This window comes from Colias croceus, chromosome 17 (genome assembly GCF_905220415.1).
Source record: "Colias croceus chromosome 17, ilColCroc2.1".
In the NCBI taxonomy this organism is placed as follows: domain Eukaryota; kingdom Metazoa; phylum Arthropoda; class Insecta; order Lepidoptera; family Pieridae; genus Colias; species Colias croceus.
The window spans coordinates 8,936,929-8,961,520 of NC_059553.1; the positions used below are offsets into that span (position 1 = coordinate 8,936,929).

Consider the following 24,592-nt stretch of genomic DNA (forward strand, 5'->3'; position numbering starts at 1 on the left):
TCGGTGAAATAAAAATAGATATTAGATAATTACCTATTTGTTTTTAAAATAAATTATATTTCCTAGATATAACTATTATATTAAAGATATTATTTACAACAAAAAAATGTATATAATCGCTAATTAGTTCAATACTAAGTTAAAGTTTATAACACAATAATATTTAATACAATGGTATGTGAGAGAGTGGTGTGAAGTAATAACAGTTCAGTCGTTTTATTGCGTTTTTATTAAAATCAGTTTATTGTACTCGACTTTTATTTGTTTCTTTGCCATTTATATTTTTAATTATTTAAAAGTACAAATATATGAGAAATATAATAATTAACACTAAGTTTAAGTTGAAACTCAAATATAATATAGGTAATGGTAATAATTAATAAAATTTAATTCAAACAAATAATTATTCAAAATAAAGCCTTTTTATAAATAACGTACCTACTTACTAAATGTACATGAAAAAATTCCGCGCCTCCGTAAACGCGCAAAAATTTAAAATAGTTTTCCGATATATGACTAAAATATGTTTCCCGGAAGGTCCATTGTATAATAATTAAATAATTGCACATAGTGTACAATTACAATTAGGATAATTCACAATTTTTTAGGTCAATCAGGAGGCCGCGGTTATATATTATAGGGATAACTTGTAAATACTACCTACCTATATTATTATTCTGTCCATATAAAAAATCATACTTTCCTCAACAAAAAAGGCTTTTCTCCATAAACCGGAAGAGATCCATAACCTACGACACGGAAATCAGAGATATTGTACGGGTAACATAATATTATATCATAGTTTTCTCTGTGACAGTGTGGAAACTTCACAGCCATTGAAAATCTTGCGCGTGCTACTTAGAATTTTTTGCTAGATAATAGTTTTTAATTAACCTGTTTTATAAAATTTATGTACATTAAGCTAAATGTCAGCCCATCTATAACTTAATAGGCTGAACACATTTGAATATTTTTAAATTGTGTGATGTTCGTCTCAAATATAAAAATTCTAAAAACATTATCCAAAAGAATACGAAAAAGGTTTACTAAATTCACTGTTTAACTGGAACTTAGTGGAGTCAAATAAAGTAATAGAATAAATAAAATAGATAACATAATAATATAACGAAAAGGTTATTCACTTTAAAATTTAAATACAATCAATTTTAGTTGAGTTACATAGGAAATAAAATAATTTTAGTTAGCACAGATTAATGTGTATGCAATAAATATATAAACAATCATGTATCTATCTTTGATAAATCAATTATTGGCATACAGACTTTTTATCAGGCTACCACGCGGCGCCGCGAGCTAAACCTAGTTCACATCACGCATAGCGACAACTTTCCTACGCCCGGGAAGTAAAACAATAGCTAGAAATTGAGAGTGGGTCGAAATTGTCCACTAGAGTCAAGGCCCACAATGAATGGGCCCAAATTGGACAAACCTTGAACTGGACAGAACTGGTACAGGTTCAAATGTCACTAAGCTCTTTATAGCTCTGCTTTTTAATATATTTCAATGATTTTGTTTGCGTTTTCGTGAACATTAATATTTTTTTATTTAAAATTAAAACACGTGTGAATTTATTAGTGTAGTAAATATGTATGGGTGAGCTTCGGATATCGTTAAAATGTCGTTTACGTATTTTGAATGCCTAATAACCTGTATTAGGAATTCAACTATCTAGGATGGAATCATGGAATTAAATATATGTTTCGCCTGTTAATAGATAATATCAATATAATTGTTTATCATTATGAAATTCGTATGAAAGTATAGTTACTACCTAAGCAAACAATAAGTAATAACGTAGCTGTACTGTGTATGGTACGAGAAAAACACAGGAAAAGATGGTAGGGATTTAATACCAAATGATTGTAAAAATGTAAAAATTTTCCGGCACTAATTCATAAGCCTCTCATTTTATTTCTGCACTTTCCTATAGAAGGAATTTATCTTGCTCTAATAAATTATCTTAGCAAAAGTTCCACCGAACTATTATTATTTTAATAGGCCACTTTGGAGCATTCCATCACTGATAAACTATCATTTTTCACCATAAACGTTTCGTTGTATTGTAATGTATAATCTCTTTCATTACAAGCAAAGATAGTAAGGGGTTATTGAACCCAAACGTCCTTCAGCTACGACCTTGAAAACGTAAACAAACTGAATACAAGATGGTACCCGTCTTGTGTGCTCCTTATTGATATACATAATACAACCGGATTTTTGCGATATTATAAATCACTGTTTTGGATTAAATCTTTTTGCTTTGGTTTGTAAAATAGCAAGCGTACTTCTTATTTTGCCAGAAAATATATTTTAAGTTTGAATGGCCTTTATAAAGACGATGTATTTTCTCAATGTGTGTGATTAATTTTTTTTATTTACTATTTATGAAAGAGGTATACAAAGAAATTGTTTCTGAGATAGGTAGGTGTAAGATGAGTGCTGGTAAGAAAACGGAAAAGTAATAATTAATAGGTAAAACTAAATACCTACCTAGTAAAAAAATTTTTTTTTTTTTTTTACCTAATTAAAAATCTGGAAAATTATTATGTGACACAGCATTTAGTTTTCTTAACAATCGTTTATGGAAATTTAATGTTTACATTTTCATTCAAAACAATTATTATTCCTAGAGGTAAGAGTGGTTACCTGAAAATATAAAATAAACAAAATACTTACATCATTGTCAAAAAACTCCGCGCCGTGTACAGTTCGATCCAAAAAATACAATAAAGCTATTGTAAACAACAATCGACACAAATACATAATTACACTACACTATTCATTTCCGTGAATTAAAATGTGATTTTACTTGTTCATCTCGTAATAATATTGAAAAATATTTCCAAATTCACAGAAAAAAAAATACTTTTAATTCCCGCGCAAAACTGACAGCAATTTTTTTTCTATACAGCCAGTCGCTTTATTTTTTTAAAGATAGGTAATCAGTCGAAAATTTTCAACTATAAAGATTATAATAGAATTCTTTTTTTAAATTTAGGCAGACGTTTTTGTTCGTAAAAATGCACAGATAAAAAAAAGTGATTGTCAGCGTTTGACAACGACAGCGCGCGGTGTTTGACGGCCTGCGACTGTGCAGTTTTGTGCAGCTGAATTAGAACGTTGTTAGGCGGTTGCTGTCGTGAAATACTGCTGTGGATTAAGGGTTGTTGTACACTGTCGGATGCTTAGAGATTGGATGATTTTTTGTTTATTTTGTTTTAAGTAATAATATATAAATAATCAAAATATTTTCTTGGAATACAATAAATGAAATACCTATAATATTTAATAAAATTGTAAATTTTAGTGTGAGAGAAATATTTTTATAGACATAAACCTCTACTTAGTCAATTCTACTCTATTCCATAAACTTACCGTAGAAAATAATATTTTCATCCGATGAAAACTATTAAGGAAAGCTATATTTTTTTTTTTTTAATTTTAATAACTTTTATTGTGATTTATAACGCAAGTTTTTCATAGTCTATGCGAGTTCATAGCGTTATCTAAACTGTTGAAGTTCCAAATTCAAAATTTTTAACGATATTTTTAGAACTTTCTATCCTCTAAGTACAAATGATTTCACCCCGTATTAAATGCAACAATGCTGAAGGAAATCCAGGACAGATTTAAATGAACAGTGAGATAGTGAAAATCTTAGAGTTCCACTTCGATTGATACACATTGCGTGTTGGACAGAAAATCTATGAAGTCGCTATTGTGAAATAATTTCTTACTCAGATATGCTATTATTTTGTAATTCGGTGAAATAGCAATTGGGAGCACACAAAAATTATGTTATCGAGGTAAGGTTATGCTATTATTATTATTATTGGTATATATTTAAGAATGTTAATATCTAGGTACTATACATTTAAGAATATTGATAAAATTATAGTAGGTATATAATGTATTTCTTTTAATACTGTATTTGTTTATTGATTGGCATCTAATATTCATAAAAAATAAAATAATTTTGAAATTGAAATTCGAATCTGGATCCGAACGCAGGCTACTCTTTTACTAGCGGACCACGAAATTCAACTAGTTTCTGTATATTTCCACAATTTACATAACAATAGCGACTCCACACCTCCCCTGTTCCACCAGATCACACCGATATGTCCCACATGAACCCATTGTTACCTTTCTCCCGATATTTCGCCGTCACTCGCTAGCATTGTTTCGGAAATCTCAAAAGAGAGAGCATTTCAACTCTATTAACCACGGATTATTTATTCACAAATGTTGCGATGTCTAATTATAGCTGTATTGTATGGAAACTTGAGCAATTTGTATGTTGTTTATGGCTTTGAAATAAATAAATAAAACTTACTAGCTTTCCGCCCGCAGCTTCGCCCGCGTTTTCAAAGAAAAACCCGTATAGTTCCCGTTCCCGTGGGATTTCCGGGATATAACCTATCCTATGTGTTAATCCAAGATTTTACGTGAAAGAATAACAATTTATAAGATAAGTGATCATTATAGAGTTAGTTATTGAAATAAATAGAGCAAACTGTGAAGTAGAAGGTTAAGTTGTTTATAATATAAATTTGAGAGAATCAAAGTAAATGAAAGTAAAAAGAGAGTACCTAATTAAAAATATCATTAGGTATATTTTTCATATTGCGCGCAAATATGGCGGAGCGCAGCGCAGAGCATTTTTCATTGTCAAAATATTATCGACATTGTCCTCACTAAAATCATGTTACAATTAAATTATTCTTATAAAATATGTCTGCACAAGGAAATTAAAACAAGCAAGTAATCCTATTTTCCAAGTTTTTACCATACACATGGGAAAGTTGCAGTAATTACAGGATTTAGTAACAATACGAAATGTCGCAGTGTGGGATTACGATTGTATCGGTTCACATTGCTATGGGATGCATTTGTAATACTGAGATCGCTAATTGATAACTTGAAACGAGATGTAAATTCTAATAAGTCAACTATTATAGAGGTACTATTGGATCTTCATAATATTATAGAACAATAATTTATGGGGCAGATACATGTCTTATTAATCAAATAGCTGTACAATAAATCGAATCTTCTTTCTCGTTAATTCTCGTGTCACAATATTATATTGTATCATACTCCTCCGAAATGGCTTGATCGATTTTCATGAAATTTTGAATTTGTGAATCGGACAAAATTTTATGATAAGAGTAGGGCGTTCTGCCCTACTCTTATCATAACGTTTGCCGGGACAGCTAACAAGTAATATTATAAAATTATCTTTTAAATCTTTTAAAACATATACTTATCTGCCCTCTTCGATATAGTATGACCATTCATAAACTGCCTTTTTCACTTCATTCTGTGTAAAAAAAAATTGTGTGCGTGTACTTACACACGTAAGAAGTGAAACTTCTTTATGACCTTATTTTTCAAAAAAAAATAATTTACTATATGCAACTTTACAGAAATACGTCGAATCACGCGTGGTAGGGATAAGAAAAAGATGGCGCGTAACGGAAAAATGTCCCGCGTAACGAAAAAATTTTACACTAAATTTTTTTCCAACCCCGATAAAGAAGTTTCACTCCAAAAAGATGGCGCGTAAAAAAAAATGTCATGCGTAACGAAAAAATTTTACACTAAATTTTTTTCCAACCCCGATAAAGAAGTTTCACTTCAATAAACTATGTATTATGTAAGGTACAAAATCGATTTACTTATCCATTCATATGAATCTATTGAATATCTTCAACTAGAAATGCATCTAGAATATCCAATTTGTCCATGTTACAAGGTCGTTAGTATGATATAGAAACCACTTTCAATCTGGATTCAAGATGTGCTTGAAAGTCCAAACGACTTACACTTTTCCCATTTTCCATGACGTTATGTAGTTTTTAATTGTAAGCTTGCGTTAAAAGGTCGTAGAGTTACGTTACGCATAGTAATTTAGATATACATATATAGTTTGTGGTTAGTGACCAAATATTAGTATGCTGTTTAAATTATCTCATTTTATCAGACAGTAGAACTGCTTTATATTTTTGTAGAAAACAAAAACAGACAATACAATTGTAAATTAAATAATAACTCAAAATGTCTTAACGCTCAAATGTATACTTGTCTGTTTTACCTATAAAATCTTTCACACTCGAATCTATAGTTCAATTTGCAAGATTTACGATTCGGGAAACAATATATAAAATTGTCTGAACTGTCGGTTAGTAGGTATGTCACCATTATGTAGGATTACCACAGTACGTGGCACCTCCGAACCATGACCACTTACCGTTCAGTCTTTGTTCTTATAATAGTCCAAATTAAAAACAATGTAATGTGCATACTGACATATAAAATAACAGTACTCTTTTGTTTTTTACCGTGTCTTTAGGTCACTGTGTTTAATCTGCGGATGAAGTTGCATGAACATTGGCGCCCTTTTTAGGAATTCAAATTAAGAATGTCTACATTTTTTTATCGTCATTTTCGAATTTTCGAACCAGGTTTGATATAATTTATGTTTTACATTAGTTAATTATTATCTAATAAATAAAATTCAAAAAAGTGTTAGAATAGAATACTTATTCTATTTTTCACTTTATTTCAATTAAAATTTTGTCAATTATTAATTTTGCGTAGGTGTACCTATTTTGTTTAATTACATTTAAAATCTATGTTTTTATTTATGGGTTGGTACTTAACATTTATCATCGGTTCTTCTAGCTGTGTTATTTAATCAATATAGAATCAAAAGAGGTCTGAAAATGAATTTCGATTCACTTTTTAAATTTTAGCTCTTTTCAAAGCTAACTTGAATCATCTTAAATAATAACCAGCCAGCAATTAAACAATAAATCCGACCATTAACTAACGAAACTTAATTGGCTATACTTTCAGTTTTAAAGTATAACACTTTCGAAGAAAACTTTCAATTTTGTATATTGCATACAAATACGGCATTTTATATGAGATGTACGGACGGACGCGTGACCCGAATTTATTATGTTTACGCATTGCAGGTAGGTATATTGTTTAAGTGAAAGTGGATTTATAGAAAATAGTTTAGTATTTGCTGTGAATTTTAAACTACATAATATTATGTACCTACTTGAATCCGCATGGGCTGACGCGGGATAAAAACGAAATAAAACAACAGCTTTCTTCAGCTGACGCTAGTGTAAGAATATATTTTGAAATCGAAATATACATACATAATACATATACAAGTGTTTCCTTTTATAATAATAGTATTTGCTGATGCAAATAGTGTAGTTTTTATTTCAGTGCACGTTTTTTTATATGTAACTATTTGAGGTTTTTTTCTCTATAATTTAATATTCTTCAGTAATTGTCTCTGTATATTAACTTAAATAAAACAGAATTGTGTTATTCTTATCTCATAATATTTTATTAACCTACTATCACACAAAATAAGTTACTACTTATAAACTAAACATATTTATACTTCAACTGCTGGTTGCTCTCTTTGATGCACCAAGCCTTTTTGCTCCTGTAATAAATTAATATTGAATTAGTTAGTTTGAAAAATAATATCCGACAAATGTAAATTGTTAGGTACCTACTCTTTTTAAAACAGAAAATAAACATGATCGGGGAATTCTAAGTTATGATGTTGTGAATTATTAATTTATTTTATTTTAGTTAATGGAAAATACAAGAAATAACTATCCCGAAAGAAAGATTTTCAGTTCAAAAAAATAGACAGAATAGTGATTTGAAAATAGAGATTTTCAGTTCAAAAGGTTCAGTTCAAAACAGTTTATCCAATTTACGAGGTAAAAAAATATTTCTATCACTTTACATGCATGAAATCTAAACGCCTACAGAAATATTACAACAAAAATAAAGTAACAACGCCTATGAAAATAAAATAGCAATCCAAACTGTATTTGATGAGGAAAATACAATCTTTCATATTACTACGAGCGCTACTAAACTTTCGGTATTCAGCAACAGCTCTATATTATCAACTTAAATAATTAATGTTTTAAAATAAAATAAAATAAATAAATAAATGTTTCTTACCGTATAAAGAATTCCAAAGAAACTCGACTGCAAGGAGACCAGGTATTCGAAATGCTAGCCGGGTCATACTGTGACTCCATGATGCCTTTAAACTTATTACAACTGTTAAAGGGATGACCGTCATGAGGTACTCCGAGACTGAAAAATATTTAAATACCATTGATAAGAAGTATGTTCAAAATAAGTACGCCTAAAATTAAAATCTTGTTTAATGATGATTAAGTAATAATTGATACCAAATTTCAGGAATTTATTTGAAAACACATGCCTCATATTCTAGTTTTGAGCAAAATATTTTTTAATCAGATGCTTTTACCACAGTAAGTATTACAATAATTATTTACAATATAGGAAATAATATTGTAATACTGTGCTTTTACTGTTTAAATAAGTACCTAATTTTCGAGGTTTCTTGTATATTCCGTTTTTTTGTAATTTATTTTCATTTATAACTGAAAATAATTGATGTAAATTGTTATTTATTTATAAATGAAAATAGTTATATTTTGATTTTAAATATTAGATAGAAAATATTTATATCTTGGGTATACGTACCCAGGTAGGTAATAATAAAGAAGGGTTAATATAAAGGGTTATATAAGGGTTAAATAATAAAGGGTTATGGATAATATAGGTACCTATATTATCCATAACCCTTTATTTTAATGACTAAACGAGCATATACTACAGATATACTATATCTAGAGTAGGCTCTAAAATCTAACCGTAAAATCTAGTAATTTCATATTATTAGCCTCAAAGTGAATGTGAGCTGTTAATCCTGTTTGGTTCGTTTAGAGTTCAATTATATTAACGGTGAAATAATGGAGGGTCCGTAATCTGTATTCGCAGTACCTATTTATTATAATATTCATATTTAACGGATCAATTTCACTTTGTACCGCCTTCTAAATATATTTTGTTATAAACATATTACGGAAAGCAAAAATATTATAATTTACAATGGTAATAAGTACCTACTACTTATCATATACCTACTTTGGTATATATCTTATGCAATTGATCGAAAAGGAACATGATAATGTTAACTCTTGTTTTCTGTATAGCAGATAGCTTTTTCATTTAAAATTTGATTTTGTATCATTTCTGTATGACAATTCTATATCCATACAATTACTAACTCTATATATATTTGATGTAAAAACAAACATGAAAAAGTATATTCTACGTATATTGAAATTGAATTAATTAATATTTACCTATGTCCTATTTCATGTGCGAGCAAATATCCCATGTTCTTCGGCTGCCATTCCAGAAGCGCGCAGCTCTTTCGCAAGCTGCAAACACCATTAGAATAACTGCGTGCTGAAAAAATAAAGTTTTTATTATTTAAAAAATGTTTTAAATTATTTGGTAGGCATCGGTACGTAGAGATGTAATTCATTATTAATTTTTATAGTTATACGATATTGTAAATACTTGACGAAATAATAGTCTAAGATCCGGCTGCAGGATTAGTGCGCTCATCGGTTGCCGCTTTTCTCCTAATTATAAATATACATAAAAAGAATGCGTCGGTGTACTAATAGGCGTAAATATTTATAATTTTTAACAGCCGGCAACCCTTATTTGCGGCCGGATTTAATTAGGCAACCATATACAGTGGTGGTCACATAATTAAAGACACCCCCGAATTGACCATAAAAGATTTACATTAGGAAGTACAATTATCTGAAAAAGGTATTTAATCTAGTATTATTTTTATTAAACCATACAAGACAATATGTTCTTTAAAATGAGGGACAAAAAATTGTTATATTCCTTGTTAGTTTCGACACTTGCTCTCTGTGGGAATGTAACACAAACTTTGTTAACGTACGTATAGCTGGCCACTTAATTAAAGACAACAAGAAATGAGTTACAATTTTTTATAAATAAAAAGAAACAGCATTGTGCTTTACTTCCTTTTGGCGCGTAATTTCATAAATCGTTGACACTATAATTTTTTTGGTTATTTTTAACTTTTAAAATTAAAATTCATACGTTTAATAGTTTTAATATCAATTACTATGGTTAAAAACAAGAGTTGCGACTCCTCCGCAAGAAAAAATATTTCTAACTTCCATGAAATTAAACTGTTTCAAGGATATGGTTATGAATGCTATAAAATATGTCAAGATGTTCCACACGACCGAAAACGTACTCAGAAAAGCAAAACCAAGTGAAACTACTCGGCCGAAATATTCAAAAATGGTGTTGTTGGCTAAAAAGATCCATTTAAAGGGTCGGAACTGATACAGTTCAGAGTTGTATGGTGCAGCAGGCTTGAAGGGGGGTCTGCAAGCACAATTAGACGTAGACTGTGTGAGGAAAACTTGCACTGAAGAGTATCTCGGAAAGTACCACTTTTGAAAAAACAAAATGTGAAGGCAAGATTTCACTTTGCTACAAAATACGAACACTGGACTGAACGAGAGTGGAAACATGTGCTGTTTCTGCATGAAACTAAGATAAATATGATTAATTCTGTCAGAAAACAATATGTAAGACACCATCTCAATAAGGAAATGGATCCAAGATACTCTAAAAAGTAGTCATACATGGGGGTGGAAATATCAAAGTGTGGCGCTGTTTTTCTGGACTTGGTGTTGGACCTGTCAAAAAGACAGAAGGCAACATGGATAAATTCCAGTACAAGTATATTTTAGAGCAATCCATGCTGCCCTATGCAGAGAAAAATTTACCTGTTGTTTGGACTTTTCAACACGATAATGATCCCAAGCACACAGCAAAAGTAGTGAAGTGCTTGTTAAGGAACCAATCTGTTACTGTTTTGGATTGGCCCCCTCACAGTCCGGATTCAAATCCGATCGAAAACTTATGAAATCAAGAAAGAAAGAAATCGCGGCAAAGCGATCATCAAACGTCGACTAACTTTGCAAAACATTTTCGAAGAATGGAACCAATTTAGTGATACAACTTGAACAAAATTAGTTGCTTCCATGCCCAAGAGATGTAAACCATCATTACTGCCAAAGGACATGCAACCAAATATTGAAAAGTGTACAAATGTTTTGTAAATACGTCAGGTATTTTGTGTTGTAAAAATAATCTCATTAAAATAATATTTTTTTTATATTTCTTATAAGCGAGTCTAATGTCTTTAATTATATGGCCAGACCTTTGCTAGGTTAAAACTGCTAGTAGTAAGGATGAACCGATTAAAATCTAACAAACCGACAAGTTCTGTTGATAAAATTTAGTTTAGCATTAGACAACACATACCTGAATATTTTAAAATTATTTAACAAGTTCCAATGGTAGTGTAAAAAAAAATGTTGAGAGAAGTGTCTTGGGTAGTATAAAATGCTCTTAGTGTCTTTAATTATGTGACCACCACTGTATGATAATAAATAGAAAAAAATTAGCTTTAATTTGATATATGATTCATAAATGTACGTTATGAACGTAAAAATGAATCGAAATCATACCTGTTTGCACCAGGCTGCCAAGATGTTGCGGCCAGGTGAAAAGCGGCAACCGTGATTTTTTTGAATCTTTATATCATTTGCCGTGATGTAGACTACATTTTATTCAAAAAACAAGTGAACGAATTTTTTTCCCAAAAATCGATTAGAAAAATTTTAATTAAACATGCTTGCGGCCAAATTTTGACTGGCAACCTAGTCGATATATATTCTCCTAATTATAAATATACATAAAAATTCGGTTTTCAGCAAAAAACCGATGAACGCACTAATCCTGCAGCCGGATCTCGTACTATAAGAACTCTACAAAATCAGTATGTATGATATAATAAATTATGATGTGCCTACAGGCGTTCTTGTTAAAAACTTCAAATTGTAATTGTGTGAAACCAAATAACTAATATGGTTATTGGTTATCTAACATTATGAGTTATTTTTAAACCGTGTTTGACATTACATAGGCATATTTTTATAATTAAATAATTCGAATTTTGCTGATTTGTCCTTCCTCATTGTAGAAACGTCGCGTTGGCGCATGTATTTATTTTATGTGATCGTGTGTTGTATTGGGGAGATACCCTGGTATACTTAAAAATTCGCAAATATAATTTAGTTTTTGTTATTATTAATACTCTACCTGTAGATCCTCGTACAGGCTTCCCGTTCTTAATATAAAATAAATCCAGGCCAGTCAATAACACAGAATAATACAGCTTTTTCTTCAATTTCTTCTTCTCAGTTTGCCAGTCACAATAATTCCTTAAATAATTCGTAGCATTTTCATCCATAGTAACCGCTCTGTTATTTCTAAAGAATTTAACGTCCAATAATTTGAAATTGACCGTTGCATTTAAATATTTGTGTTTGAATAAAGAACTGGCATCTTTTATGATACCTCTGACAATGTTCTTTAGTTTTTTCCTTGTTTTAAAGCTGTATTCTTTGGCTAGTTTCTTGGTAAGTTTTATGTCTAGATGGACCATAGTTGGTATTGTTACTTCGATCTTCTTGGTTGAGTAAGATAAGTGGGTTGGTGTGTGGCGCACTCGATTTGGTTTCTGAAAATAGCATAATTGACCTGATTAATATTCGATTGCTATGAAGACGGTTATGTTAAGTGTTCAGGATCACGTGCTAATTTAATTATCTTAAAATTTATTGAAACTCCACACATCCAATCCAATAAAAATATTACGATGTTTGCTTTGCGTTTAAATAATTTTACTTTTTTGACTAAGTACTTAATAAGTATACAATGATAATATGATGAATATGAGGAAAATGTATAAAAATAAGAGCTAGGTATTTTAATCTGAAATTTAAGATAATATTTTTTACGATCCCTAAATTATGCGCGTTGGCGAATAATGCAGATAACATTGTTTTGACGGATAATCAATTTGAGAATAAATTAAATCATACGTAGTTTAGTAACTTCAGCTTGTGATTTAATTTTCATACTGACCTTCTCTTGACAGTAAACATATTATATTTTTAAAAGAAAGCTCTATAAACGAATGCATCAAATTTGATGCATTCGTTTGGAAGTTTCTGTAGTAAAGGTATGTGACATTTATTTTAAAACATTAGTTTATACCTTGTTTATACACATGAATACTATGACTACATAGTACCTACTAAGATTTTAACACAAGTGATGAATGAAATTTTAAAACAATATAGACATGAATGAAAGATGTTATGAGATCAGCTGAGTTCGCAGATGCCGTCATTGTACTTGGAATTGAATTGATGTGACTGTGTTAGAATTAACGTAATATTGTTAAAATATGCAATGTCGATTTTAGATATTTTAGATCCGCCAAATAATGTTTGATTCGTAAATGATTGGTCGTAATGTGAAATTTTTTATACGATAATAGCAAAATTATAAGAATTGGTAGTTACCCTCAGGATTAATTTTCCCAGACAAGTCACAGGGGGACAATTATTAATCCTAATCTTGGATATTTTTATAACAAGTTATTTAAAAATAATAGACAATCGATTGATCGAATCGATTACAATTATTTAACAGTCAATTATAATTGCTAGATAATTTATTATTATAATACATTTCGTAAGGTATTTTAATTAAATTTTTACATTTCGGTAGGTGAGGTAGGTCAATTTTGTCTAAACAATGCAGTTTTTTATGTTATTATTTTTTAAATTATCATATTATATTTGTAATCGAATGTGGAGTTTAAATTTATGTTATTTAATTATATTTTAAAGTTTCATGAAATTGCATTAAATATTAGTGACATTTCCTATAAGCTAATAAGAATAAATCATAATAATTTTCAGTATTTTACTAACACTTATTTTATATTTATGATATTTTAACACTACCAACATGATAAATTGATAAGCTTATAAGAAGAAATAAAACCTTTCAGCATTTTGCGAACACTTATCTGTTATATTTAAAAACAAACTACCAACATAGTAAAACAATACTCACATACGCTCCCACGAAGCTAATCAACACACACACGCACACAAACACACCTTTCTTCATATTAACTTTTAAGCTCAAGTTGCCGGCACAAGCACGCACTAAGCACTAAGCAAACTTGACATTATTATACTAACTGTGAGTCAGCGTGTGTTTTAGACGTCAATTTAGTAACGAAATAAACCTATATTTTGTTGCTAGGACGTTCGGGAACGAGCGATCGAAACGCGGCGTTTATTACCATGCTCATAAGTGAAACATAAGAAAATATTTAACACAATACATACTACTAATTACGAGTATATATCCAGTTTCTTTTAAACATTTAACTCAGGTCCTTTTATTTGGTAGTTACTTTCCAAAATATTCTATAGAACGAATTCATAAATAATTTAGCCATAATAGATATTTATTCATAATAGATACGATTTATTTTAATATTTCAAAAATCTCTTATTAAAATAACAATTCCTTATAATTTGGTACATGGGAAATTACAGTATAAAATTATATCCATAAAAATACCCAATATTAATTTTATCAAGGAAAATTATATTATAAAGCAGGAAAAACCGCTTTTAAAATGATGTAGTTCCATAGAATAATAAATATTACCCATAAACATCGGTATAGATAAACTTCGACCATAGATATGAACTTCAAGAAAGATATGAAAGAAAAACTGAAGAAATCGCAACAAAAATAATAAAAAGCTAAGAAAACACGCGTTTTACAGTTCGCGCGTAGGGAGGGCAACGTTTATCGGGTCAGCAAGTTCATTCATAAAATTTCTAAATTGGTTCGCGTAATAAACGCTATGTCTATTAATACCTACCTAAACCGCAAACTATTAAAGAACGGTAAATCAATGATCCGTTCAATTTAGTCTTGTTACTACATATTGTTTGGTCTAGTTCCATTAGCATGTTATTATTGAGGTCTTGAGATATAGGCCTATATAGAGTGATCTGTATAATATGGTTGTTTTGATAAAAATAAATTATAACGAAGAGTGCTGGTCTCTTCTTGATTGGAAGACACATTAGTTATATATGTCTGGGACACATTAGAGTAATTTTACAGTATTTATTGCTGTTAATAAGGAATTTAATTAATTTAGTTAGACCAATATCTTGATTTTACATGTAAATTTTACCATACACATACATAATATTAACTGGATTTTCACAACTTTTAAACCTGTCTTTAATGTTAGTTATACCATACACATTATATTGAAAAACATCGAATATGAAAAACGGTAATAAATTAAATATTATCGTTATCCGGTGCATGAAGAGCAAATAAAATATTTTTTGGTGTTATTCCTTATCAAGCCCAGACGGGCTAGGTTTTAGATTTGATATCTGTCCCAAATAATTATATCCTAACTGTTAAACATACAAGGTTTTTTGATAAACGAACACACGGTGCGTTATTAGGATTTCAAATTATAGAGTATTTTAAAAAGTTAACCTAAATCCGTAAGTTTCTTTGCTTAGGATTAACTTACTATAGAATTTAGAAATAACCTTTACTCATGGGCGTAGCCACGGTGGGGCAGGGTGGGGCACTTGCCCCACTCTAGCTTTAACCTGGAAGGTAGGTAGATACCTAACCAAATCCAAAAATTGAAGTAAGTACCTACTAACTCTTTTGACTGACTAACACCTAACAAGTGTCATACGCCCAGCGACCAAACGGCTGAAGATTTTTGGATCTATTTCGTGGTGTGGTAGGTGAACTATTGTTCAAAAATTATTCAAAACACCTTATTAGTGCCTTTGCGAATGCCATCGCGAATGCCTTCGCGAGTGCCTTCGCGAATGCCTTCGCAAATGCCATCGCAAATGCCTTCGCGAATGCCTTCGCGAATGCCTTCGCGAGTGCCTTCGCGAGTGCCTTCGCGAGTGCCTTCGCGAATGCCATCGAAAATGCCTTCGCGAATGCCATCGCAAATGCCTTCGCGAATGCCTTGCGAATGCCTTCGCGAGTGCCTTCGCGAATGCCTTGCATTTGAAGACCTGGATATAACTTTGGGTACATACCTACTTGATACATACAGTTGCTAGTTACATATTATTTTTTATTGTTGCCCCACCTTGAGCCCATGGCTAGCTACGCCCATGCCTTTACTAACAGTTTTATATCTTACTAGCGGTCCGCCCCGGCTTCGCCCGTGCTACATATTTCACAATAAAAAGTAGCCTATGTCCTTTTTCGGGTATCAAAATATCTCCATACCAATTTTCATGCAAATTGGTTCAGTAGTTAAGGCGTGATTGAGTAACAGAGAGACACACAGAGTTACTTTCGCAATTATAATATTAGTATGGATTTATGGAACAAGTAAGTATATTGTTTAATTCGCTTTAGGTATGCTTCGGATAACTTAATTATCAATTGAAAGCAATGAAATGTTCCTGCGAAATTTTGATAGAGAAAAGAAAATTCATAGAAATCGAGTTCCAATTCATATTCAGATAGGACATTAATACCCAAGTAATATATATTTAGTGTACTTAATTTTAGCTTTGATAGTGGATATAAAAATAGAGATATTATCGGTTAAGAGCATCATTTCTATTTTTAAACTACTTGAACGTTTTGCTTTTTAAAAGTTGGTTATGTACAATCGTACTTTATAAAGTGGAGGACATGGGTTCGAACTATTTTGACTTTAATTTGTGTTAAAAAAGTTCTTATTAATTTAAAGTAAATTTTATTTAAGTTCGTCGTCAACGTAAGATTTATATAAGCTAGAATTCAAATTCCTTTTTCATATCAATGACGTAAATAATATTACGTGCATTATTTCGAGGAAAATAAATAATATAAATTTATATAGGGAAATATGGTTAGTGACGTACTATTAAATCATTTTATCCTCTGATTAGTCGTTCTTTATGTGAGGAAATAGTATGTGTGGCACACGGGGACTGCCGCGGTAAAGCTATTGCATAGCACCCCTCCGTGCCCGTCGGAGTGGGGAGCGTGAGGTTTTTCGTTACGCAATTTCTGGATTCTGTCCCCGCGCTCAAGACCCGCGATAGAAGCTATGCAATAGCTTAAAAATAAATCAACATTCTTATATTTTATAACGTAACTATATAATATATTGTTAAATAATACAAATAGGTATAAGATCAATTAATGTTTCAGAGATGCATTTTTGCGATGAAATTGACAGTATTTTAATTATTATTCTAGTTTTTTTATTTACACATGGATTCGGTTTTAACTTAATTATTTGTTAACTTAATAAACAGTATTTTTCCTATAAACTAATATTATATTAATTAATTTATATATATTTTAATGCGAATTAAATCAGTATCGTAGCTTGTTTCTTTCGTAATTTGTCGAACTTGCTCTAACTCTACTTTAAGTAATTAGCTGCGCCCCGCGGTTTCACCTGCGTAGCCCCCTCCTGTTGTCCTTAGCGTGATGATATAGCCTTCCTCGATAAATGGGCTATCTAACACCGAAATAAATTTTCAAATCGGATCCGTAGTTCCTGACTGAACATACCTACATAATATTATACACAACATATTAACTAAAACATTCTCTCAAAATATGTTACTGAAGATTTTTACGTAATAATTAGCATTAGCATTATGTTCCCAGAAAATGATACGGTAGTATTCTAAGTAGTGATAAATTATCTCCATAATAATAATATGTTGAATTTTAATGAAAAATATAATTTGGACGCTTTTTATTATGTACCTACTTAGTTAATAATTTATGACTATGGCTAAAAGCGAGATTTGATTTGAGGTTGATATTTTAATCCAATAACCTTTCCAATTACCTCCTTTATTCAAGCTTTCATTGGTGGGCAAATTTTATCAAAACGGATGATCCTAGGTCTGTAAAGCTGGCGATGCAAAATGGGCGAAATAAAAAATAGCAACGCCAGAATTTGCTACTTTTTCGTTGCTAATTAAGTAGTTGCTATAATGACTCTGTACAATGTGAGCAGTAGCAAATTATTTTTTATGTTCAACTACCGAAAATCGACAGTTAAGCTGAGTGTTATTTTTGGCGCTATTGAAAAAAATCTAAATCTACACTTTTTTTGCAGCAACAAATTAGCAACAAATTCACCTGCATTTATCAAACGATCCATCCCTTATTCCGATTTCTTCGCGCTACCTGAATGTAAAGCTAGAACTGTTGTTGATTTTCAGCGATCGGCTTGAGCAACAAAATCGTCATTATAGCAACTAATTAGCAACAAATTCTGGCGTTGTTGTTTTTAATTTCGCAAATTTTTCATCGCCAGCTTTACAGACCGGGTGATCGACGATCGTTCCTATAAAAGTACGTTATAACTATATAACAAAATGATACATATTATATCGCCCATCGGTGTACTCATATGCATGAAATGTAACCATTAATAATCATTAAATCTGTTCATAATTAGCGTTGATTGATGGGATCAACGGCGTGACAAATTCCTAAATGTTGCAGTTACAAGAGGCGCCAAGGTCGATGACGTCATACATCTTCATCATCATAATATTATGGATATGATATAAGTAGAACAAAGAGCGTTACATGTAACTATTTTAATTTTGTATTCACATAACAACCAGAGACTTCTCCCACAAGATGGTTACCTATAATATGACTTCATGAAAATGGCGAATCCCTGCTATTTCGATCCAGTGAATGTATGGAAGAAGAAACATATAATAACCTTTTAAAGTGAAATAACATACTTCAGGCGCGTAGAGAAATTTCAAGGTCGGCTCATGACAATGCCGTCACGTCATGGTGTAAGGCGACGATTTTAGTGTTTTTGAATCTTGCCACAGCACATTTTTTGTCAGGAATACAAAAATATAAAGTACCTGTTGTCATTTTTACTTAAGTAATTGAAATAGGACAGAAAACTGATCGAGGAAAACTTAAATAGGAGTAATAAAGTAGGTACTTGAGAAAGATGCCGCAAATAATTTGCATTATTTCGTAATTAGATAGGTACAAGATAGGTAGGTACCTAGGTATGTGAATCTGTACCTAAATTATTTAACTTCACAGAATTCCAGAAAATCTTATGAAGTATTTTTGCACATTGATAGATAGCATTAAAGAACATGTAAACATAAATCAATTGCTTATAATGATGTGCTTGTGTTTGGTTCTGATCACCTTAGGATAACCTGTTGTTAACCTTTAAAGTTAACATATAAATAATTATTACAATGCTGGACCTACCTGTAGGCTGTAATCACAAATAAATCTCAAAAACATAAAAACTGATAGGTACTTTACAGTTAATATTCATTTTTACACTTTTCTATTCTCTTTGCTTTTATGATGTCTGTAAACAATCCCGTTAGGTATATGAATAATAGTTAAATAAATATCTGGACATGGGCGTAGCTAGCCATGGGCTCAAGTGGGGCAACAATAAAAAATAATATGTAACTAGCAACTGTATGTACCAAGTATGTACCCAAAGTTATATCCAGGTCTTCAAATGCCGGCGGCTGTACCGCCGGCATTTGCTAAGGCACTCGCGAAGGCACTCGCGAAGGCATTCGCGAAGGCGCTCGTGAAGGCATTCGCGAAGGCATTTGCGAAGGCATTGGCGAAGGCATTCGCGAAGGCATTTGCGAAGGCATTTGCGATGGCGAGTAAAGTAAAAAGTATCAGTGAGTTGTAGAACGTGTAAAACAACAAAAGTGAAATTGGATAAGTTAGTGGGGTAACTAATTGGGGTACTATACTCATTTTTCTTACAGTTCATGTAACATAGAAACCTCAGCTATTTTCTTTTTTCGTGTGTAATTCGTTATTCGAATTATTCTTATTCAAAACACCTTATTGTTCACCTACCACACCACGAAATAGATCCAAAAATCTTCAGCCGTTTGGTCGCTGGGCGTATGACACTTGTTAGGTGTTAGTCAGTCAAAAGAGTTAGTAGGTACTTCAATTTTTAGATTTAGTTAGGTATCTACCTACATTCCAGGTTAAAGCTAGAGTGGGCAAGCGCCCCACCCTGCCCCACCGTGGCTACGCCCATGTATCTGGATGCATGATCCCACATGAATTTTAACCCAGTTAAATTAAAATCTTTGTATTAAGTACCAAAAGGCTCTATAAGTTCAGCGATCATTGAATGAAAACCAGATTAATATTATTTTGTGAAAAAAGGTAGGTAGATAGTGCAAATAAAAAAAAAGTTATAACAATAATTATTAACTTTATTTAAAACAATAAAAACTTGTAGTTTTATAAACTTGTGGTTTAATTGGAATACAACAAAAGCGTTGTCTATCTAATCAATAAAGTCATTGCTTTAGCTGTATTTCAACTAACCATAGTTAATTAACGTAAACGAATTAGGTAATTTTCGAAAATGTATCACAATTTCAGTATTATATTATACAACCGATAAAACTATTTACTTAAAATTTAATCAAAGGTATAGTTACTTCGGAACATCAAGTGATATTAAGAATAAAGCGCCTTGTGAAATTTTATAGCAAATGTTCCAGCCCGCGTAATAGTTTTATGTTTGTATAATATAATATCAGTCTAATAATAAATTAAATATTTAGTAACCGGCATCAGCGTCATAACTACTTTTTTGGCTGCTGTAAATACCTGAAAATAATGAAAAATTCAGCTATAAATTTAATCTTTTTTAAAAATCGATTAGACACAAATTTTTCATGCGTACGCTTCTATTTTGAATATAAATAAGGAATGGCTGTAATAATTTATCTTGTGACCCTAAATATTATGCATTCAGAAGCGAGTGTACTCAAGTAAAATCGGCATGGATAATGCAAATAACGTTTTCTGCCGTTTCATCTCAATTTTTTCCGTCTAGCGGCTAGGCCCTTACGCAACGCGCGCTAAGGAACTTCGTTCCAAAATCTCTTACCATTAGACTTAATAAGTTGCAAGCTCTTCAAGATCGCTTCAGGTACGGGTGGTGGAGTGGGAAGGTGGTCACCGGTCGCTTGGAAGCCGTTCTCATCAGCTACATACGTGACTGTGTATGTTTTACCATCATCACCGATGTAGGAGTATGAGCCAGTTACTAGGAGGGACCCTTGTTCTGGGAGAGCACCGGGGATGACTCGACCTGGAAGAAAGAAGTTTACATTATCAAGTTTTTACGTTTCAATCCGTCAACGGTCATCGTATGGACATAGTTATCTATTAAATGTATGTTAGAGCCGAGCCTTCAAGGTATGTTGTATTTAGATTCAGATTCTAGTAGAGACATAGTATTTTCATTTATTTATTTAATAACAATACATTAAATATGACCTGCTTTTATTGCCGTTATCCTAGCCGTTCATTAATTAACTCGCGGAAAATACTATGTCTCTACTAGAATCTGAATCCAAATACAACATACCTTGAATTATTTGACAATTAATTTAGATGGGTGCGGCTTCTTTTTAACCAAATTTAAAAAAATCACAAAGACTCAACTGAACGTATTACACAGATAAAAATGTGAGAGGCTTTGCAATTGTGGCTATTTTTGATCATCTAAGTAAGTACTTAAGTTATTTCCAAATCAATGGATTCAAGAAAAAATAATAAACCAAATTGGCATGGCCCAATGAACTAGAATTTATGCAATATAATGACTGTCTATCAATACAAGAGCTTTAAACGGAAGCATCCATAAATCATTTCACAAAACACCCCCCACGTAACTGACAACCGTGACAAATGTAGACGCGACTATCGTCCATAATGGTTAGGTCATAAATGTCAAATTGCCGTCATATAATTTGACAGCTCTATGTAACATACTATAAAATATGTAGGACTATATTTGAGAGCTCTTCTGTTGAGATGTCCATTGAAAATAGATAAAGATGCAATGTTGAAAGCTCTGTCGAGTTATAGGCTCTAATTACGTGTTTGAGTGGGCTTTAACATTATGTAATGTTGCAAAATTTATAAGTGAATCGTTTTTTTTTTACTTAAATGAAAGGCAATTGACATATTACATGCGTGAATAGCAAAAAGTTGGCAAAATGTTAACATAATATTATCTGAAGGTTAGGTTAAGGTGTGAAGTTAAAAATAAGACTTAAGATACCTCTAGATACCTATTTTAAGATTTATAAGCATCCTCATAGAGCTTTGTAGAAATGAAAGTCATGTAATAGATTTTGTTCAAAAGTGAAATGTAATGTGATGTGAAAAGTAGGTATCCCAAATGCTTAAATTTTCTATTTTTACATATTTTGTAGAAACTATTTATGTTAATATTTAGGCAAAGTCAGCCAAGTACTAAGTAAATAATAAAATTACGCACTATTATTAACTTTACGCACTTTATAATTTAACCTTATTGGACTATAATTCACTACATAACGACAATATTTTACATATTCCAGAGATACAAACACATAAAACCATAGTTTAAATACGTAATTAACTTTTAGGAAATTTATGACTGAAACGAATAATCTTAAAATTTATAGATAATATGTATTATAATTTTGTAGATGCAAATGCATATATAGGATTACCTCGTTAAGATTTGTTATTAATACAAATTACAAATATTGCAATCGATATTATGCAAGATTTAATAAAGTTATCCATATAATCTAAAGTAGACTACATTTTATCCGACTGCGCAAGGAGGTTTACGTTTCGAAGTGTATTTTGTATGTTAGTATATCAGTATTATAGGCTGTCTGTATAGAAAAAGGTAACATAGATTTTAGCAAGATACTATTTAAGAAAATAATGAATATAAAATTTTAAGAAAACTAAAGCGATTGTACGAACTTTGCCAGCTCGGCTAAATATCTTGCGATATTTCACGAACCTATCTATTTTCTTAATTGGCAAATAAATATCATTAAAAGGTTTAGGTTCTAGATTTCTTTGTTAGAAATTTAATGGAATAAACGATTTCGAGTTTAAGATTGAATTTAAGATACAACACATCTTTCAAGTTGATTGTTGATCGTTGCAGGTATTTTGTACTTACAGTCTATTGGAATATGTAATGAAAAAAAACGAAATATTTCTTTCTTTGTTGTATTAAGTACTTGTTTTAACCTTTACTATTCAGTAGTTCTGGAGTAATCAAGGTTACAACGATAGAAACTAACCAGTAAAATTTGAGAGAATTCTTTATTAAAATGATCTATATAATATACATATAAATCAAGTAAAGTTAAAATTACTCACCCTCTTGTTCTGCCTTAGTTCCATCGCTTGTTTCATACGCATATCTGAATCCGTCTTCGTTCAATTCATTCTCAAATTTCAGTATTTCAGCTTGGTTTGCATATCGCTCTGATTGTCTATTAAAGTTCAAACTTCCCTGGTTTTCTTGCGTAAACCTTTGTCCTCCGAACCGTTGACTTTGCTCACCTAATCCTTGACTTTGCCCACCAAATCCTTGACTCTGCCCACCAAAACTTTGACTTTGCCCTCCGAATGATTGACTTTCAGATGGTCCAAAAGGAGTTTGCAGACCAGCATCCGCTCCACTAGCAGAAGCCACATTTGGCGGCAAATAAACCTGGTCCAATTTCGCAGCGGTTGCCATGGAAACGAGCGCCAAAACCACGTACTGAAAATTTAAAGAATTTATTGTTCACGTGAATGGAATCATAGAATTGAATATCCTGACATTTGCTAAGGTTGTTTTCGTGAGCTTGTAAGATATGACATAAACTTCAGCCATGTGTTATCATCAATGCTATTAAATGTAAAATATATTATGTAAATTTAATTATTTATGAGATGCGTATGTATAAGTTATTTGGTACGTTTATAATGTTTAATTGAATGTCTTAGACTTGGAGACGAATGAGAATAAAGGTCACGTTATTGACGAAGAAAATTAAATTGCAGGAATTTGAGTTCTAAAGGTTAAAGATTCGATTGGAAAATATAATTTTCATATTATAGATGTTTTTCATCACTTTTCCAATAAATTTAGATATTTTAAATCCTTCGTCTTTCTTAACATGGTTAAAGGCAATTTCTAACACACGCAATGTTTTTTTAATCTAATCACTTTGAAGTTTGAACTACAATCAAAACAATCGCATCTCGAAAGTTAACTTGACATCTAATCCAACTTTAAAGATAACATTTCGTCACTTTGACACTAGCACAAGCACTGTCACTAAGGGTTTAAACACTAACGTATTTCATGATGATGCTTCTCCGGAGGATGTGTGTATAATGTACCATAGTGCATCCGTAGCGAGGTTTTATACTACACTTGGTTGGACGATATTTCGGCTGCACGTGCTATGAAGCTTGGCGTTAAGAATTGGCAAGTTCACTTACCGAATACCAATGTAATAGATTTAATTGCTGCGTGACCTGACATTGGTAGATGTAATACACTAATTGGATTTGTTTTGAGTATCTGTGGTGTATTGATGGGTGAGTATGGTTTAATTGAAACTGAGTGAGAGGTCGAAATTTGACCTTTTGTACCCTTTAGATAGTTTTGATTCGTTGTGAGGTTTTTTAAAACGCTTTTGTTAACTTCACCTGCATTTTCGTATGTTAGTGACTACTATAGACTCGATTTTGACCCAATTTAAAAGGACAACTTTGTACACTTAACAAAGATCGGTTACGACATACGGTACTGTGATTAAACGTGGTTTTT

General features: G+C 31.4%; 3 protein-coding genes across 3 annotated transcripts in view; all 3 read right to left on the bottom strand.

Annotated features, from left to right (window-relative positions):
* Positions 1-3,117, bottom strand: part of LOC123699178 (A disintegrin and metalloproteinase with thrombospondin motifs adt-1-like) — a 36,252-nt gene extending 33,135 nt beyond the window's left edge. Inside the window, exon 1 of the mRNA XM_045646069.1 lies at positions 2,698-3,117. Within this exon, the coding sequence (XP_045502025.1) occupies positions 2,698-2,784 (87 nt within the window). The 5' untranslated portion in view covers positions 2,785-3,117. The remainder of the gene's footprint in view (positions 1-2,697) is intronic.
* Positions 3,118-7,327: 4,210 nt separating this feature from the next.
* LOC123699345 (A disintegrin and metalloproteinase with thrombospondin motifs 16-like) lies at positions 7,328-14,058 on the bottom strand. The gene is made up of 5 exons (XM_045646273.1): positions 13,948-14,058; positions 12,118-12,538; positions 9,252-9,357; positions 8,032-8,169; positions 7,328-7,495 (listed from the first exon to the last, which is right to left on the bottom strand). Exons 1-5 carry the CDS (start codon positions 14,002-14,004, stop codon positions 7,435-7,437), a joined length of 783 nt encoding a protein of 260 aa, XP_045502229.1. The 5' UTR covers positions 14,005-14,058; the 3' UTR covers positions 7,328-7,434.
* A 6,092-nt stretch (positions 14,059-20,150) lies between these two features.
* LOC123699047 (pupal cuticle protein 36a-like) lies at positions 20,151-24,185 on the bottom strand. Its single transcript, XM_045645904.1, has 4 exons — positions 24,115-24,185; positions 23,146-23,533; positions 20,855-21,058; positions 20,151-20,571 (listed from the first exon to the last, which is right to left on the bottom strand). Exons 1-4 carry the CDS (start codon positions 24,160-24,162, stop codon positions 20,522-20,524), a joined length of 690 nt encoding a protein of 229 aa, XP_045501860.1. The 5' UTR covers positions 24,163-24,185; the 3' UTR covers positions 20,151-20,521.
* Between the last annotated feature and the right edge of the window lie 407 nt (positions 24,186-24,592).

Bases quoted from the DNA above. Each gene is read 5' to 3' on its own strand.
- LOC123699345 (XM_045646273.1), bottom strand. From the start codon at position 14,004: ATGAAGAAAGGTGTGTTTGTGTGCGTGTGTGTGTTGATTAGCTTCGTG. The intron at 12,539-13,947 runs GTGAGTATTGTT...TGCTATTTTCAG, and splicing joins TTAGCTTCGTGGGAGCGTAT to AAACCAAATCGAGTGCGCCA. The intron at 7,496-8,031 runs GTAAGAAACATT...AATTTATTACAG, and splicing joins TCTTTGGAATTCTTTATACG to GAGCAAAAAGGCTTGGTGCA.
- LOC123699047 (XM_045645904.1), bottom strand. From the start codon at position 24,162: ATGGTACATTATACACACATCCTCCGGAGAAGCATCATCATGAAATAC. The intron at 21,059-23,145 runs GTGAGTAATTTT...TCTTTCTTCCAG, and splicing joins AACTAAGGCAGAACAAGAGG to GTCGAGTCATCCCCGGTGCT. The intron at 20,572-20,854 runs GTAAGAGATTTT...CATTATTTTCAG, and splicing joins GCAACTTATTAAGTCTAATG to GTATTTACAGCAGCCAAAAA.